This window comes from Chelonoidis abingdonii, chromosome 16 (assembly GCF_003597395.2).
Source record: "Chelonoidis abingdonii isolate Lonesome George chromosome 16, CheloAbing_2.0, whole genome shotgun sequence".
Classification (NCBI taxonomy): domain Eukaryota; kingdom Metazoa; phylum Chordata; order Testudines; family Testudinidae; genus Chelonoidis; species Chelonoidis abingdonii.
Genome location: NC_133784.1, coordinates 27,401,234 through 27,420,334, shown reverse-complemented (window position 1 = coordinate 27,420,334; position 19,101 = coordinate 27,401,234). Strand labels below are relative to the sequence as shown.

The 19,101-nt window shown below is 45.7% G+C and overlaps 1 protein-coding gene across 3 annotated transcripts in view; it reads left to right on the top strand.

Moving 5' to 3' along the window:
• The window catches only part of CENPP (centromere protein P), a 306,990-nt gene that overhangs the window by 284,756 nt on the left and 3,133 nt on the right, over positions 1-19,101 (top strand). For all 3 annotated transcript variants that reach the window (XM_032785876.2, XM_032785877.2, XM_032785880.2), the window contains one exon: positions 12,694-12,773. In XM_032785876.2, coding sequence (XP_032641767.1) covers positions 12,694-12,773 — 80 coding nt within the window. The remainder of the gene's footprint in view (positions 1-12,693; positions 12,774-19,101) is intronic.

Sequence of the window (19,101 nt, the reverse complement as noted above, 5' to 3'; positions counted from 1 at the left end):
CATTTTAGGCTATATAAGTACAGGCATTGCTAGCAGATCGAGGGACATGATCATTCCCCTCTATTCAACATTGATGAGGCCTCATCTGGAGTACTGTGTCCACTTTCGGGCCCCACACTGCAAGAAGGATGTGGAAAAATTGGAAAGAGTCCAGCGGAGGACAACAAAAATGATTAGGGGCTGGAGCACATGACGTATGAGGAGAGGTTGAGGGAACTGGGATTGTTTAGTCTGCAGAAGAGAAGAATGAGGGGGGATCTGATAGCTGCTTTCAACTACCTGAAAGGGGATTCCAAAGAGGATGGATCTAGACTGTTCTCAGTGGTACCAGATGATAGAACAAGGAGTAATGGTCTCAAGTTGCAGTGGGGGAGGTTTAGGTTGGATATTAGGAAAAACTTTTTCACTAGGAGGGTGGTGAAGCACTGGAATGGGTTACCTAGGGAGGTGGTGGAATCTCCTTCCTTAGAGGTTTTTAAGGTCAGGACTAGATGATTTAGTTGGGGATTATGTCCTGCTTTGAGCAGGGGGTTGGACTAGATGACCTCCTGAGGTCCCTTCCAACCCTGATATTCTATGGTTCTATGATTCTGTAATCAAAGTCTGTCATATACATACAGGTAAGGATAGAATAAAATCCCTCCTGGGTATTTTTATAAATAAAATTCTTCTTTTAAGAACCTGATTGATTTTCAGTGTCCTAAAAACTAAGGAGTTTGGTCTGTGCTCACATTGTAAGCAATTGGTTAGTATATTATTCTCAAGCGTCCCCAGGAAAGGAGGTGAAGGGGCTTGGTAGTGTAGTCATACCATGAGTGTCAACATTAATTCTGAATTTATTGTGAAACTGGCTGGTAAGGATGCACAGAGAGAAGTGGGTAACATCTCCCAGTATAATCAATTAGCTGTAGGATCTAGCCCCCCTTCCATAATGTAAGACCTTAGTGCCTGTCAGCATGCTAAATGGTGCTCTGTTTCTGTTATACAAGTCTGTGGGATCTTTATTTTTTTAATTTATTAAAATTATAATTAATATAGGTTATTATCCGCTGTACTCTTAGTTATAATTAAAACCCTTGTTTTCAAATATTTTATGTTCATGGTGAAAATCAAATGTGTTATAGTTTCTTTGTGAAAATTGATTCTTACCAGGTGAGACAGATGAGCTGTGCTAAATATAAGTACAGTTTTCTTTTTAAAGTGGTCAAAATATTATTTCTTAATAATTAAGTGAATTTGGAACAGGAGGCTATGCTGGGACACTGTCTGTGCTTAAGCCTATGTCTACACTGCAAGCACTACTGTGGCATAGATGCAGTGGTGCAGCTGCACCATTGTAGCGTGTCTGGTGAAGATGCTCTCTATACCAACAGGAGAGAGCCCTCCCATTGGCATAATAAAACCACCTCCACAAAAGGCGGTAGCTATGTTGGCAGGAGCTCTCCCGCCAACATGGTGCTGTTCACACTGGTGCTTAGGTCAGTGTAATTTACATCTCTCATGGGTGTGGCTTATTCACACTCTGAGTGACATAAGCTATACCAACATAACCTGTAGTGTAGATGAGCCCATAGACACTTGCTACATTGAAGGAAGGGGTTTTTCCGTCACTGTAGTAAATCCACCCCCTCAAGAAGTGGTAGCTAGGTCAACAGAAGAATTCTTCTGTCAACCTAGCAGTATCTATACCTGGGCTTAGGTACAGACACCCTGAACAACGTGGCTAGGTCAACCTGAGTTTTAGCATGTACTGTCTTTGTAACAACACCATTAGTTAAGGAAGAGTGTGTCAGTCATACCTTTCAGATCAAGACCTCAGTGTTTTTTAAATGTTCCCTGTTTGTGTTTAACATTTTCCATGTGTCTTATACTAAACAAATCCCTAAATAGACTGTATATAAAGTTGCTGACTATGTTAATTACATTTAAACTATAACATTCATGCTTCATTTTTTATATTCTTGTTTCAGATGATTTTAATTTAAAAGACCTTGAGGTTTAAATCTAATCCAGTACTTTCCAGTGCAAAAAAAAAAATCCCAGTCTGTACAAATTTTCTCATATATTCCTTTGTTTTGCTGATTCAGTAGTTCCATTAGTCTGGAAACCTTATACTGAATGTTGTGGGACAGAGCTTGTGCAGTCAAATTTCAAACTTTTGGTGCTTTGATTCTAATATTTAATGACCATAGCAGCATTCATACCACTCAGGTTAATTGTGCACCAGGATTTCTATTATAAAACACTAAACTATATATAAAAGGGCAACAGTACATGTATGACAGAGCTGTAACTCCTGCAGAGCTTTGTGTAGCAAAAAAAAATTTGAAGTCTACCTGGCAGTTTGCACCCTCTGTTTAACAGTCACTTCTCAGCTTGTTTGATTGAGTGAAAACATAGCTTCCCCAGTAACCATAGGGAATTACTCATCAGGTTAGGGATTTCAGAATATTCTTGGCCTGGTGTGATGATGTCAGCAGCAGCAACAATGGAATCTTGTCCCAACACCAATCACTCAGGACAGCACGGTGGCCAGGCCACACCTGAGTTGCTTTTTCTTGTCTAATAGACTTGTACTTTCAGCATCCCAGAAGTAGTAGGTTAGCATTTTATTGTGTCTTAAGAGCTAGAAAAATATTGCTTCAATATTTACTGTGGGTGGCTGATTACTTATGGGACATATTTCCCATTTCTTCACTTTTGTGCTCGTTCCCATATCTGAGAAAATAAGCAATTTTGTTCTTATTCAAGATTTTTGTTTTCAAGCTAATTTTTGACTTATTCTTTCAAATTTAAATCCAAAATTCTAAGAACCTCTATATTACCAAAGGTAGTTCAGATATTTTTTCCTGTGTATCCAGTCTGTTTAATAGTTACATAATGGGTGGGGAGACACATCCCTTCTTAGTCCCCCATACTTAAATTTACTATTACACCTTTTATGTAGTGTTAATCTGTTGTTTTAATTTATCCACCAGATTTTTCTACTTTATAACCTCCTTGGTAAGGTGATAACATTTTAAATCCATAATTGCTAGGCAACTTATGTGTTAACAGATTTCCTGTTTATTCTTTCCTAAATTGCCATCATATGACATTGTTTGGTTGATTCTGGATGTGGTAGGATTTTCACTTCCTGCTTCCTTCTCATTGTCACTCCAGGAAGTGGGGATTAAATAAATCATGATTTGAGTTGTTGGGCCAGGTTCTACTTTCACTTATAACCAGACAACCTTTATGATTTCATTTGGGTTACATGGATATAACTGAAGTGAGAAGTAGGTCCTTTTCCTTTAGATTTTGGCATTTGTGGAGTGAGGTGGGGAATAGGAGTCGACTCTCCCGCCCCAGCCCTGGGGCAGCGGTGGAGAGAGACGTCTCTCCCACACCCACCCCAGTCCTCAGGGCTGTGGTGGCAGGGAAAGATTCTGTTGAAGGGCTTTTGAGATATTAATGCTTTCTTTTCTCTTTCTAATCCAAACCACCTGAATTTCTCACAAGATCAGAGGATCACACTGTAAAGTTTCCGCATGTCCATAATTTACTAAAGAAGCCTCTCCAACACTGGAGAAAAATTATTTGGCAACAGAAAATGATACCCTTTGTTACTTCCAAACAAGATGCCAATAAGAGGCTTCTGCTGGAGTACCGTGTACAGTTCTGGGCTCCACACTTTAGTGAAGAGGTGGGCAAATTGGAGAGAGTCCAGAGAGCACCAAAAGTGATAAAAGGTTTAGAAAACCTGAACAATGAGGAAAAGTTGAAAAAACTGGACATGTTTAGTCACAGGAAAAGAAGACAGAGGGGAGCTGATAAGTGTTCAAATATATTTGAAGACTTAATATGTTTGAGAACTGTGATCAGTTGTACTCTGTGTCCAATGGAGGTAGGACAAAGAATAATGGGCTTAATCTGTAGTGCGTGTGAGAGAGGGAGAGAGATTAAGGTTAGTTAGACATTAGGAAAAACATTCTAACTATAAAGCTGGTTAAGTTCTGGAATTGCTGTCGGTTTTTAAGAACAGGTTAAACAAACACCAATCGGGGATGGTCTAGGTTTAACACTAACCTCTCTGTTTTGTCCGATGATTACAGGGGTGTTAACAGGCCACTTCCCCTAGAATATCTGTGACATACCAGAGCACAGCCCAGACCTGCAACCTTGAGTGCCTTACAATGCCTTGTAGCTCCCACCTAGGCCACTCACAAATAGCCTTCCAGCAAGCAAGCCACATTTGTGTGTGTGAGGCCATGGCTACACTGGTGCTTTACAGTGCTCCAACTTTCTCGCTCAGGGGTGTGAAAAAAACACCCCCCTGAGCGCTGCAAGATAAAGTGTCAGTGTAAACAGTGCCGCAGCGCTGGGAGCACAGCTCCCAGCGCTGCAACCTAAACCCCATGAGGATGTGGAGTACGTGCAGCGCTGGAAGAGCTCTCTCCCAGCGCTGGGGCTGCGACTACACTCACACTTCAAAGCGCTGCCATACCCTGAGAGAGAAACTGCAGCATACCAGCCACAGTTGAGTTACACCTGGCTCTGACCAGCCTTGCTCATACTGCAGAGTGACCCCAACACTGCCCTCAGTCCTGGATTTCCCCCAAGAAATGTATGTCTTGTACTGCCCAACCCTCTTGTAGACAGTAAAAATACTTTAAATGTTAGACCTTGAAGGGAATAATATGCCAGTTTATTATCTCAAAATAGTTATTCAGACACTTCAATTTAAACACACTTGATTAGATAAACCAGTAAAATAATAATAATAACTACAAAGAGAGAGATTTTAAGTGAGTACAACTAATGAGGCATAAAAGTCGGATGTGGCTGTAAAATATTTACTAATGCCTAACAAACTCTATTACATTCAAGAAAAGTTTTTCACCGTGTGCTCCAGCAGATTACTGGCCAAACTCCCAGATCAGGAACCATCTCCCAGAGTCCAGTGACTGCTTCCTTTGTCTCTTCAGGCACAGTGAATGTAAATGGCAGGGAGAGGGAGGTGGGGTGCCTTGGGATGTTTTTCCCTCCTTTTTGTAGTTTCTGTTCCCCTCTTTAAAAACAAACATTTCCAGCTGAGAACCAGGATCCAAAAAGAGTCTATATGGCAGGATATTCCCTACTGGTGTTTTCAACTGTTTGAATTCCCTTTGCCTTTTTTCCTGCTTAATGACTTTGTTTACTGCTTTAATGAAAATTAAGCAGAGCACACATTCCTTTATTTAGAACAGAATTGTTTACCAACTTTTGTTTGGGGAGTGCTGTGGGTTTTAGAACATATATTAATTTTATAACTTCACATACAGTGTTGCCACACATATTTTATCAGGACAATATTGACCAGTAAATTTTCAAATGATACTTTAGGAGGCATACTTTGTTCAAAGATTATTACAATAGCGTATAAGGTGTGAATACAGGGGTGTAGTCTGTCACAATGTGTTAACTACTTTATACTAAACAATCTCTCCCACTTTGTATTTACCTGTGACACTGAGTACCTTGCCCAGACTTGAAGAAGAGCAGTGTAGCTCAAAAGCTGGTCTCTTTCACCAACAGAAGTTGGTCCAGTTAAAGAAAACACTTCTCCCACCTTGTATCTCTAATATCCTGGGACCAATATGGCCACAACAACATTGCTAACAACTCTTTCTGTAGCCAGTAAAGGAGTTGCATAGCTTTGTCCCACCCACTTATCAGTTTGTAACATCTTTTGTCACATCCTAATGTGTTCTCTCTCTCTGGTCCTCCCATGGTAGTATCATTCCCCTGCTTGAGATGCTGCACCTTTTCTCACCTTAGTTTTATTTTTACAGCTTTTCATGCACCTTCTTCTTTCTCTTCATATGGTATACTGCCACAACTGAGAGCAGTGGAGATGCTCAAGCTATTGCACCCTCAATATAAACTAGAGGGAACTGGACAAGATTTGGTACTCACTCCTCATTTTGGTCCACCAGGTCCCAGATTTTTTAATCTTCTAAACTTGCTGGAAAGCCTGTCTTTTTTTCTCTCTAAAGGCTGTTGAGCATAGCATGGGTGAGGTGGATATATTTATGGACAGTCCTTCCCTTCTGTGGTGGTTTTAATTTACAAGATAGGCACCCAGACCACAGAATGGATGTCCATTATTATGTTTTAGACATCTGAAGAAATAAATACTTGACTAAAAGCATGCTTTTATTTTTCTTTGCGTAATGGTCCCTGTTGTATTCCGCTGAGGGTTTACATATGCACACAATGCGTCCAGAGCCAGGGAATCTGAAGGTAGTCTCAATTGGTCAGCGCATGCACCATGCTGGCCTCATGGTTTCATCTGAGGTGATAAAGGGTGGGGCAGACAGACATGTCTCCGGTTCCTTCTCACCGCTGCATGGTCTGGGTTGGAACTATTAGTGTCCTCTTGCATCTGATGCACCTTGAAAAGTTATATATAGTTCGTTTTACAGTATTTTTTGTTTGTTTGTTTTTACTGCTTTTCATAGTTTTTAGGAGTAGAATTGGGACTTTGGGAGTTTGTTTCCCTGTAAACACTCTCTCCTTTCTAGCTCCTTACCACATGTGGGTACTGAACTATGTTAAAGACCCCAGGCTTTAAAATCTGTGCCTCCTGCCTGCGTTCCTTCTCGGTCAACGATGGACATCAACGCTGTCTCTACTGCTTGGGAGAAGCCAACATTACACCCAGATGCAGTATCTGCCAGTCCTTCCCCAGCCATATCCAAGAAGATCGGGCTCTCTCCTCTGGAAGCACCTCATGGAAGTTGCCATGTGACATTTGGACCCACGTCAGGGAACCTCCCATGAACATCAGCCTAAGACCACCAAAAGTGCACCTCTGCCTACGGTTTCCTAGTCTGGCACTAGCAGTACCACCTCTGTGGAGCCCATGCTGGTGAGTAAGGAAGCATACACATAAGCATAGCAGTAAGTCTTCCTCCAAACCTAAGAAGAGGGATGCACCTTCCATGAGTTCCAGTCATGGGGACCGAGCACACACTATAAAGCGCACAAATACAAGAAGAGGCCACACAAACCTCCAGATCTGCTGGTACCAGGTACCAAATCGCATTCACCATCAACATTGCCACCCCAGAAAGTACAAGATTCGTGCACTCTAGGAAAGACCACCAATCTGATTCTGGTTCCAGGTACAAAGTACAGTTAACACTAGGGAGCTAGGGAAAAGTGCCAGATCCCCAAGAAGTGTTTGCCCTGAGTGAGCGGAGGTCTCCACATTTTCAGGGACCTTCCACTTCTTGGGAGAGGATATCTGGCACTCAGGACATGCCACAGATGAGGCACGCCTCATCCCCTGCACTAACTGTCTACACACTTCCACCAGCTCTGATGGTGCCACCAATGGAACCGATGTCCAAGTTTTCAACTTCGCAGGGACCGCTCATCCCCTACTGCCACTACGAGTACCCAAAGAGGCCAGCTATGTCATGGCAATATCTTCCAGTCCTGCAGTCATAGAGTCACTGGTCCCCCCACCATGTGGCCCACTGCAGCACCTCCAGGTCCATCATGCTGGCCCTATTGGGGAGCCAGGCCCCAATACCCCACCTTCAGAACCCACCCATTCCATGAGGTAAACTTCACCTACCTCCCCATCTCAAGCACCTTCAAGTAGATGCTTGGAGCCGATGATGAAAGAAGAGCCACTAAGTCAAGTTCTGAAGGTACCACTGGAGCAGATTCCCATCATCCTAACCAAATGTGGCAGCGACATTAGCGTCCTCCTCTCCCCCAAATGACTTCCACCAGTTCCAGGAGATACAGAGTGGCAAGAGAGCTTCCCCTGGAGGAGATTCAGGACACTGAGTATAAGCTCCTGGACAGCCTTCACTCATCAACGCCGGGTGGAGATGCTCTGCCAAATCAACAATGCTATCCTCAAGCCAGCTACAATAGTTTGGCAATGGCATACAGCAGTCATATGTACGCTTATCCCCAAGAGTTCAGAAGAATGCTACTACATACCAGCTAAGGGGGTCTGAGCTTCTTTTCTCACACAACCCCTCTCCCCCAATTCACTTGTGGTCCGGGAGCAAAGGAACAGTCCAGACAACAACACCCATACTCCACTCCATCTGATAAGGAGGGCAATCATTGGATATTTGGGGTCACAAGGTCGTCTCCTCAGCCAGCCTTCAATTCAGGATTTTAAATGATCAGGCATTACTTGCCAGATATGATTTCCCGAATTACAGCCAACTGGAGGAATTTGTTGAAAAGCTGCCGCAGCAAGACCAGGCCTACTTCCAGGGAATCTTAGAGGAAGGGACAGTGGTGTCAAGGACATCGCTTCAGTCAGCTGTCAATGTGGCAGATACTTCTTCTTACTCTATGGCTGCTGGCATAGCTCTGTCATGGGAATTGTGGCTCCATGCCCCTGGTTTCTCCAGGGAAGTACAAAATACCATTGAAGACCTCCCTTTTGATGTATCAGAGCTTTTAAACCAGAAAACGGATGATTCCCTCCACACTCTCAAGGATGCAAGAGCTACACCTCATTCCTTGGATATTTACACATCTGTGCAAAAGTAGCAAAGAATCCTGTGGCACCTTATAGACTAACAGACGTTTTGGAGCATGAGCTTTCGTGGGTGAATACATGCATCTGACAAAGTGAGTATTCACCCACGAAAGCTCATGCTCCAAAACGTCTGTTAGTCTATAAGGTACCACAGGATTCTTTGCTGCCTTTACAGATCCAGACTAACACGGCTACCCTCTGATACTTGACACTGTGCAAAAGTGTAAATTCTACTTCTTGCCATCCATACAACATTACAGGACATCCCAGATTTTACATCAGATGCCTTACAAACCACTATGGAAGCATCAAAAGATTCAAAGATCTCACCCTCTGGGTCCACCTTCACAGCCTTCCTCTTCCCACATGCAGCTTTCACAGAAAAGGTATTTCTTAGAAACTCCAGAGAACTGTCAACCACCTTGTCTACTGCCATACAACCATCCCCCCCATCCCCCTGGGGGTCATCTAGCACTCTTTTTTCCAGCTTGAAGTTGCAATATCAACAGACAAATGGGTGCTAAATGTCATCCACCATGTCTATATGGTTGAGTTCAGCATGCTACCTCATCAACAGGTCCCCCCACCATGTCTCCTTGGGGACCACTTTCATGCCAGCATTCTCACTCAAGAGGCGAACTCCTTACTACAAAGAGGAGTGATAGAGCAGGTTCCTCCAGAATATCAAGGGATGGGGTTCTATTCAGCTTACTTCCTGATACCCAAAAAGAAAGGCGGGTGGAGGCCAATTCTGGACCTCCACATTCTCAATCACTTCATCTGCAAGCCCAAATTTTGTATGGTCACACTAGCAACGATCATCCCGTCATTACAAGAAGGCAAGTGGTTTACAGCTCTTGCTATGCAAGATGCCTGCTTTCACATGGACATTCATCTGGCCCACACATAGTTCCTGAGGTTCACAATCAGCTCACATCATTTTCGTACAAGGTTCTTCCATTTGGACTCAGTGCTGGTCCCCAAGTCTTCATCAGGGTTTTCTCCGTCGTGGCTGCTTACATCAGGCATTATGGGGTCTTTGTATTCCCATATCTTGACAACTGGCTCCAGGTGGCACAATCCAGATGCGAAGCCCAAGCTTCAACTTCCATGTTAGATGGTCACCTTTCTCCCATTGGAATCCGCAACATCATCAAAAAATCAACCTTGCAACCGACACAGTCCCTAGACTTCAGAGGGACCTCCATCCACTTGGTCATAGCACAAGAGCCTACCTACTGCAGGACAGGTTCCAGGCTCTGCAAGACCTCAAACTACATAATCAACAATCCATCTGTCCCAGCCAGGACTTGACTATCCCTCCTTGGCCATATGGCCCCATGCACGTCCGTCTCCATCTTCGCTGCATTCAGATGTGGCTCCAGATGGTTTATTCACCCAAACCCCATGCTGACAGTCCCTCCCTCCCCCGGGTACTCTTTTCCCTTCACTGATGGACGGACTCATGCCAGGTCTGTGTAGGGGTTCTCCCATTCTCCCCTCCTCGCTAGACAAGACAGTCATCACCAACGCATTAGTTGTAGGCTGGGGAAAGCACATGGGCAAATTACATGGTGGAGGGAACATGGACTCCAGGATGCACATCAACATTCTGGAACTGCAGGCTGTAGGAAAGGTATGCCAAGTATTTCTCCCATTCACCCATTCCCATCACATTCTTATAATGTTGGACAACGTCACCACCACTGTTTGCTTCATCAACAAACAAGGGGTCACAAACTCAACCGTTCTATATTTAGAAGCAATCAGCCTCTGGAACTGGTGCACACACCATATCCTCTTATCTGCAGCATATCTCCCGGGGATTCAGAATGTGATTGCGGACTTGCTGATCAGGCAGTTTGATTGATCACGAGTGGGAACTCCACGATTCCATGGTGTGTGACATCTTTGATCAGTGGGGGAATCTGACCAGAGACCTCTTTGCCTCCCCTATCAACTGCAAATGCAGCACATGCTGCTCCAGTGAGTGGTCTCCACTCTCAAGGTGATGAGTACTCCACAAGATCAGATGAGACAGAGCGAGAGTCATCCTGATCGCCTCTGACTTGCCCAAACAGTTCTGGTTTCCCAACCTCCTTTGTATGTTCACCCATCCCAACCTTCCCCAATCTACTGACACAACATGATAGCAAGATCAGACATCCCAATCCACCAGTGCTTCACTTCAAAGCATGGTATTTGGATGGGCATCTTCTTTAGAATGGGTGTGTTCTTCAGAAATGCAAAACATCCTCTCCAGCAGCAGGAAAGAATCCACTAGGTGTTATTACTGGGCCAAGTGGAAATACTTCACCTCCTGAGCCCAATAAAAGGGACATTCCCTAAGAAGCAGTGGGGATTCCCCTCCTCCTGGGCCTACGGCCTGTCATTGAAGACATCGGGTCTCTCCTTCAACTCTCTCAAGATCCACCTAGTGGTAATTAGTGCCTTCCACCCCCCTGTGGAAGGACATTCTTTCTTTATACACCTGTTGACTGCAAGATTTTGAAAAAACCTCATCAGAACCTTCCCACCCATACAACCCATCACTCCCCAGTGGGACCTCAACCGAGTTCTATCTGTACTAATGAAACGGCTTTTCAAACCACTGGCATCGTGCTTTATAGCCTTCCTTTCCACAAAGGCCACCTTCGTTATTGCTGTCTCTTTGGCGAGACAGGTCAGCGAACTTGGGGCCATCATGGGTTTCTCCTTTCACAACTTTCCATACAGATAGTCTCCTTGTGCCTGCATCCCAAATTTTTGCCAAAGGTTATCTCCCAGTTTCATGTTAATCATTCCATTCACTTTGTTTTCTTCCCAAAGCTGCACAACTCTGAAGAAGGACAACTCCTCCACTCCCTCGATGAGAGAAGACCAATCAGGAAATCCCCCAGACTGTTTGTTAGAATAGCTGAAAGAATTAAATGTCAGGCAGTCTCCACACAGACTCTCCAAGTGGATTTCGGGATGCATTACACTCTCTCAATTATCTGGTCTGCCTCCACACTCTGGGTGTGGGTCCATTTTATGAGAGCTCAGACTTCGAATATGGCCTCCTTCCATGATGTACCACTCTAGGACAGGTAGAGCAGCTACAAGGAGATCAGTGCACACCATTGCTACACACCTTGGTGTAGGACTCAGCGGCAGCTGCCTTCTTCAGTGCAGCTGTCCTTTGCTCAACCCTTCCATCTTCATCCTTGCATCCTCCTCTGACTTAGATACTGCTTGTTAATCATCCTCAGTGGAATAAAATAGGGACCATCCTTGAAGAAGAGGAGGAGGTTACTTACCTATAACAGAGGTTCTTAAAGATATGTAGTTCCTATCTGTATTCTACTTCCTGCCTTCTTCCTCCTCTGCACAGATCTGTTGGATTTGCAGTGGAAAAGGAACTACAGATGCCCTTTATCACCTCGGATGAAACCATGAAGCGAGCCAGTGTGAATGCACGGACTAATGGACACTACTTTCAAACTCTCTGGCTCCAGACACATGGTGCAGGGGTGTAAACCCTCAATGGAATACAGATAGGGACCGCACATCACGAAGAACCTCCAGTTAAAGATAATAACCTCCTCTTTTAAGTGCAAATTTAGTCTGACTCTGGAGTGTTACCAAGCTTCCCCACAATTTAAGATGTTTTGATGTCAAGGAGAGAAATAGCTTCCAGTTTTGGCCCGTCATTCTAGAAGAGAAATTCTGTTGTTTACATTTTATTGTGTTGACACTCACATTTTAAGTATTAAGAAAAGATGAAACATTAACACGTTTAATAAACAAATGATGTGAGTAACCAACAACTAAATTAATACATTTTGTTGAGTTTTCATTCTTTTGGAGAATCACTACTGGAAAAAAAAAAAGCTGTGATGGACATGCCACAATGCTAACAAACTGAGTATATTAATGAAGGTTTTGTTTTGTACATTTAATATACATTTTGCTCTTACATACATCTGATTTTGTCTAAACATTGTTAGAGCTTTGCAATACACTTCAGTATAAATTTAGCACGTTTTAGTCTTTGTCTTTAATAGTTCTTAAAATCAATCTTTAACTGGAAAAAAACATATATTCTGAAGCCAGTTTGTGTAGTTACCACCCTTACTGCATGGTTATATTCTTATTTCCCTTTTTATTAACAGGCCAAATATCCTGATATTGTAACACTTCCTGAAGGACCATCTGGAGATTACCTGGTTATAAGGAGCCCTGAACTTTCTGGGTAAGACAATTTCAAGATGTATTTAAAAAGAATTTAACAAAACCTGAAATTTGAGTTAATGGTCTCTAGAGCTGGAGATAAATCCAGCAATAGCTATTTTTCAGTTTCACCTTTACACATTGAAAGGTAGTTTAATCTCAGAATTACATTGTTTATTTTATAAAGAAAAGTCACCTATTTCTCTAGTGTATACCATGGGGGTTGTGTGATGCTTTTCATTGATGCAGCACATACAAAAATCTTGGGAGACAAGCAGCAAATAGCATATGGTGCAAGCTATTTTACTGTGGCCTTTCTGGGAATGACAACTAAATGTTGCTAATTTATAGAGCCCTTAAAAAAATATACAGCATAAAAGAGAGAGACAGATGGTAGGAGGCTCCAGTAGAGTTTTAGGTATTGAATTACATTTTAAATAAGTAATACTAGTATTAGACTTCATCATAATCAGTTATAGTTGAAAACCTCTCTCTTGCAATGTATTCCATTACAAATATTGTTTGTGAACCAGAGGCTGAATCTTGCTCATCTCATTGATGACAGTAATTCAGTTTAGTCAGTGGAGCCATGTCAGTGAGGTGAGCAGGATTTGGCCCCAAATCTGTACATTTAAGAGCTCTAAGAGTCAAGGGCTAAGGAAATAGTTTCAAATCTCTTTGTAGCCCAAGTTCAAAGTTGGATTCAGTGCTGGGTAAAATCTCAGGTGTTCTTCTAAGATCTTAGCTCAAGACACTGGAAATTTCATAATACCTGCTCTTGTAACATTTCTAATGATCTGGTCCAAAATTCCTGCAAGGCTGATTGCATCAGTCCAAAACCAGGAGGTAGGTATCTTCCACTATGGGACTGACCCACAAACAAACCCAAAATGAAAGGTTTGGGACCGTAGGATTCAAATAAAAAACATGTCCCTGCCACACATTATACCTTAAATTGGAAGTGTCTCAAATTAGAGATTGCAGGTTTGTTCCATCTTCATTCTCTCTTGTGATACCCTGCCACAGTTGTGGTCAGGAGAGATCCTGAGGCTAGATCCCTATCGATATAAAAGACAGCGGCAGTTTGCCGAATCCCAGGCCCTCGTGGAGAATTCCTGCCATGTCTTCCTGACCCTGGTCTGAGTGGTCCAGATTTGCCAATTTTCGATGTCTTGCTGCAGGGCCTGTTTGTTTCACCTCATGCACAAAGAGTTAGGAGGGTCTGAGGTACAGGGTGATGTGTGGGGTTATCAGTATTTCATATGTGCTGTTGCTCAGTAGGAGGGGTAAGCTGCTTGAATTACATTTTGCTTTTGTAACAGTGAATAATTGATAGGGTCCTCCAAGGATGTGTGTGTGTTTTATTTCTAATGCAAAAGAAAGAAATAATGGTCACTAAGATTATTTGAAGCAGTTTTTCCCTCAGTTTATGAAAGTGATAAGGCATTAATTTGCTAACTTATACAGGGAAACCGGAACTACACAAAGTTGGAGGTGATTATTTCCCCTGTCCTCCAATCTCTCTCATTATACTACATTTAGATTTACCCAGTCTTCTTTATTAGCTACTCCTGGGGAATTCTGTGCCAAAAAAGACGATTACTCATCTTTGTAACTGTTGTTCTTCGAGATGTATTGCTCATATCCATTCTAGTTAGGTATGTGTGCGTGCCACGTGCACGATCGTCGGAAGATGTTTACCCAAGCAACACTCGTAGGTCAGCTGAGGGCGCCCTTATGGCACTGGGTATATGCCGCTGCCGACCTAGCGCTTCCTCAGTCCCTTACTGCTAGCTACTCCGACAGAGGGGAAGGAGGGCAGGTTTGGAATGGATATGAGCAACACATCTCGACGAACAGTTACAAAGGTGAGTAACTGCCTTTTCGTCTTCGAGTGCTTGCTCATATCGATTCCAATTAGGTGACTCTCAAGCCTTACCTAAGTGGTGGGGTCAGAGTGAGATGTCAGAGTGAAGGACCGCTGAACCAAATGCAGCATCACCCCTGGACTGCTGCACTATCCCATAGTGGGAAGTGAAGGTATGTACTAATGACCAAGTTGCTGCCCTACAGATCTCCTGTATGGGCACATGAGCCAGGAAGGCAGAGAACGAAGCTTGAGCCCAGGTAGAATGGGCAGTAAGATGCATAGTTGGGACATTAGCCAAGTTACAGCACGCACGGATGCATGATGTAATCCAGGACGAGATGCACTGTGTGGAGGCCGGGAGGCCCTTCATCCGGTCTGCCACAGCTATGAACAGCTGGGTCGTCGTCCTAAAAGGTTTCATTCATTTGATGTAAAAGGCGAGGGTCCTGCAAACATCTAGGGAATGCAGCTGTTGTTCTTGTCAAGAAGCATGTGGCTTTGGATAGAAGACAGGAAGGAAGATGTCTTGGTTTATATGGAAGTCAGACACCACCTTAGGAAGGAAGGTGGGGTGTGGTCGCAGCTGTACCTTGTCCTTATAAAACACCATATACAGTGGGTCTGACATGAGGGCTCAAAGCTCCAACACACGTCTTGCCTAAACTGTTTTCCAGGAGAGGTACAGGAGCGAGCAAGTGGACATCGGCTCAAACGGGGCACCCATGAGTCTGGATAGGACCAAGTTGAGGTCCCATGTAGGGGTTGGATGCCGAATTTGTGGGTAGAGACATTCCAGTCCCTAAACCAAGCGCCCATTTTCACCTGGGTGGAAGACTGAAATCGCTGCTAGGTGTACTCTGATGGATGAAATCGCCAGGCCTTCCTGTTTCAAGGACAAGAGGTAGTCTAAGATGGTAGGTACTGGCAACCCCAGAGGGGCAGTATTGCTCCGGGCACATCAGCAGGAGAAACGCTTCCACTTGGCCAGATACGTGGACCTAGTAGAGGGCTTTCTGCTATCATAGACTCATAGGTCATAAGGGACCAATATGATCATCTAGTCTGACCTCCTGCACAAGGCAGGCCACAAAACCCTATCCATACACATTTATAACAACCCCTAACCCATGACTGAGTTATTGAAATCTTCAAAATTTTGTTTTGAAGACCTCAAGCTGCAGTGAATCCACCAGCAAGCGACCCATGCCCCACGCTGCAGAGGAAGGCGAAAAACCTCCAGGGCCTCTGCCAATCTGCCCTGGAGGAAAATTCCTTCCCGACCCCAAATAAGTACATGCTGCACTGAGCCAAGAGTACATGCTGCACTGAGCGGGAGCAACATAGCTCAGATTGAGTTAGCCATGCAACATCCATGCTGTAAGATGGAGGAATTGCAGGTCCAGATGACACAGTCAGCTGTGCTCTTGAGTGATCAGCTCCGGCCACAATGGGAGGGAAATTGGTGTAGTCACCTACAGATCAAGGAGAGTGGTGTACCAATGTTGCCTGGGCCACACTAGGGCAATCAAGATTAAGTAAGTGGGCCTTGTCTCTGCACAATTTGAGAAGGACCTTGTGGATTAATGGGAATGGAGGAAAGGCGTAGAACAGGTGGTCTTTCCACGGCATCAGGAAGGCATCCGATAGGGAGCTCGAGGAGCACCCCTGGAGAGAGCAGAACACCTGACACTTCCAATTCTCGTGAGAGGCAAAAAGGTCTATGTGGGGAAACCCCCACTTCTGGAAAACTGAATGGATAACGTCCGGGCAAATTGACCACTCGTGAGCCAGAAAGGACCTGCTGAGGCGATCTGCCATGGTGTTTTGCACCCCCAGGAGAAACGACACCACCAGGTCGATCAAGTGGGCTATGCAGAATTCCCACAGGCATAGAACCCAGCAGTCTGACATTATGTGGGACCATGCAGGGAGGAAATAGGAGAGCCGGTTGGTAAAAGTTGGGGAAGAATCCTGTAAAGAGACTGGTGCACCTTCAAAAGTTTTGGTTGGGCCCCACCGATGGTTTGGGGTGGCCCTGATTCTGGCCTATCTGAGGACCAGATTGCCTCCTCCTACCACCCCAGCTGTGTCTTCTAGAGAAGTCCTGTCTCAGCTGGGGGTTAGGGGTAGGTGCGCTGCAGTTGGGGTCGGAAGGGCCTACATTGCGTCACTTAGGGTATGCATGCCCAGTGAGCACATGATGGCCCGGTTATCCTTCAGACTCTAGAATCGAGTCAGTTTTGTCTGAAAATAGCCCCTGGCCATCAAAGGATAGGTCTTGAATCATTTGCTGCAGCTCCAGTGGGAGACCAGACACCAGCAGCCATGAAATGTGGCACATAACTATGCTCAAGGCTAGAGTCCTAGCCGCCGAGTCTGCCACATCTATTGAAGCCTGCAAGGATGTCCTGGCTACTTTCTTGCCCTCTTCCAGCAAGACATCCAACTCTTTCCTAGACTCCTAAGGAATCATCTCTTTAAACTGCCACATCAAGTTCCAGGTATAATTATAACGACTCAAGAGGGCCTGCTGGTTAGCCACCCTGAGTTGTAGGCTGCCAGTAGAATAGATCTTGCGCCCAAATAAATCCAAGCATCTAGCTGTCCTTGGATTTAGAGGTGGGAGCTTGTTGATTGTGTCTTTCCCTCTCATTAATGGACAGTACAATGAGGGAGCACGGTTGGGGGTGAATGTATAAGTACTCATAGTCTTTGGAGGGGACGAAGTACTTCCTCTCCACCCCCTTGGCAGTGGGAGGAATAGACGCTGGAGACTGCCAGATTGTATTGGAATTAGCCTGGATGGTCCGAATAAATGGCAAAGCTATCCATGTGAGGGTATCAGCAGATAAAATGTCCACCTCCTCCTCCACCTGGTGGTTCATATTTTGTGCCACCCTGCGAAGTCAGTCTTGGTGCACACGGAGGTCTATAGGTGGTGGGCTAGAGGAGGATGTGCCCGCCACCACCTCATCAGGCGAAGATGAGGATACGTCCAGGACTAATGGGTCCTGGCAAATCATACTGCGGGGGGTCTAGCTGCTCTAGGTCTGCCATGCTAGGGGCATGGGCCTGAGCTGAGGGTAGGGCTGTCACCTCCAATCCCCAGGGTCGCCCAGAGGATTCAGGGGGCCTGGGGCAAAACGGGGGAGCTGTGGCGCTTGTACTCACCCGGCAGTGGTCCCAGTCTTCGGCGGTGAGGGCCCTTCGGCAGCACTGAAGGGCCCCCCGCCGCCAAAATGCCATCCGAAGACCCAGACCTCCGCCGGGCCAGGGCTCACGGGGCCCCTGGGGGGCCCAAGGCCTGGGTCAAACTGCCCCACTTGGCCCCCCCCCGGTAGCCCTGCTGATCCCCGGGGAGCGGGGGGATGAATGACAGTGGTCTCCGGGACCCAGGGTTCCGAGTGGGCAGAGTAAGAAGCCCCCAATGGGACGCCCTGGGCCTGATGGTATGCCCAAGGGGTCCAAAAGGACCATTGTGGGGGTTCCTGAGCAGGATCCTGCCCTTCGTTGTCCCATTGGCTGGCACCATCTGTGTCTTGGTCATGGACATGATAGTCACTCTCCGCTTGGGACAATGAGTTGGGGGCGGGACGGCCAAGGTGGAGCCGATCGCTCATGCTGGGTTGCACTGTCCTGTGGTGTTGGCCCGTGCCATGGAGATGAAGATTGGCGCCACAGTCTCGAGCGGTACTGCAACCTGAACCGGGACCGACAGTCGTATCTGTGCCAGGAGGCAGATCTGGACCTCAATGAAGATCTACGGCTGGAGTGGGGCTGGGAATGACTCTGAGTAGATCAGCACCGGGATCGGTGCTGGACCGGTAACGATTGTACCGGGAAGATCTTTGTGAGGCAGAGCGGCGCTGCGAGTGCGACCAGTGCTGAGATGGTGATTGGTGCCAGGACTGCAAGCGATGCTGTGGACAAGACCAGTGCCTGGATCAGGACCTCGATCGGTGCCGACCCATCTCACTCTGAGATGGAGGGCGCATCATGGAGCGCTTCCCTTTCAAGGGAACAGCCCGCACTGGCGGTACCAAAGGTGGTGACGGTGCCAGCTTGGTGAGTGCAATCAGCTCGCGAGCAGTAGAGAAAGTCTCCGAGGTGGAAGGCAGGCCGAGCTCGACCACGGTACGCACCGGGGAGCTTATGTGCACTGGACTCAATGGCACTTGTGGTGTTGGAGTTGGAGCCTTCACAGGGTGGTCTAGCGCAGGACGCTGCTCCAAGGGGGGCCCAGGCAGTGCCGGTGACAGTACAGGAGCAGCAGGTTGCATGTGCTGCCTCTTGGATCCTGGAGACAGCAAGCGGTGCTGCGCTGGTAGCGGTGCCGGAGCCGGGTTGTTCCGGTGCCGGAGATGCGCTTCAGACTCAGCACAGGGCCGAGGACAAAGTGCTATTTCCATGAGGAGCTGCTTCAAACAAGAGTCCCACTCCTTTTTTGTCCAAGGGTTGAATGCCTTACAAATGCGGCACT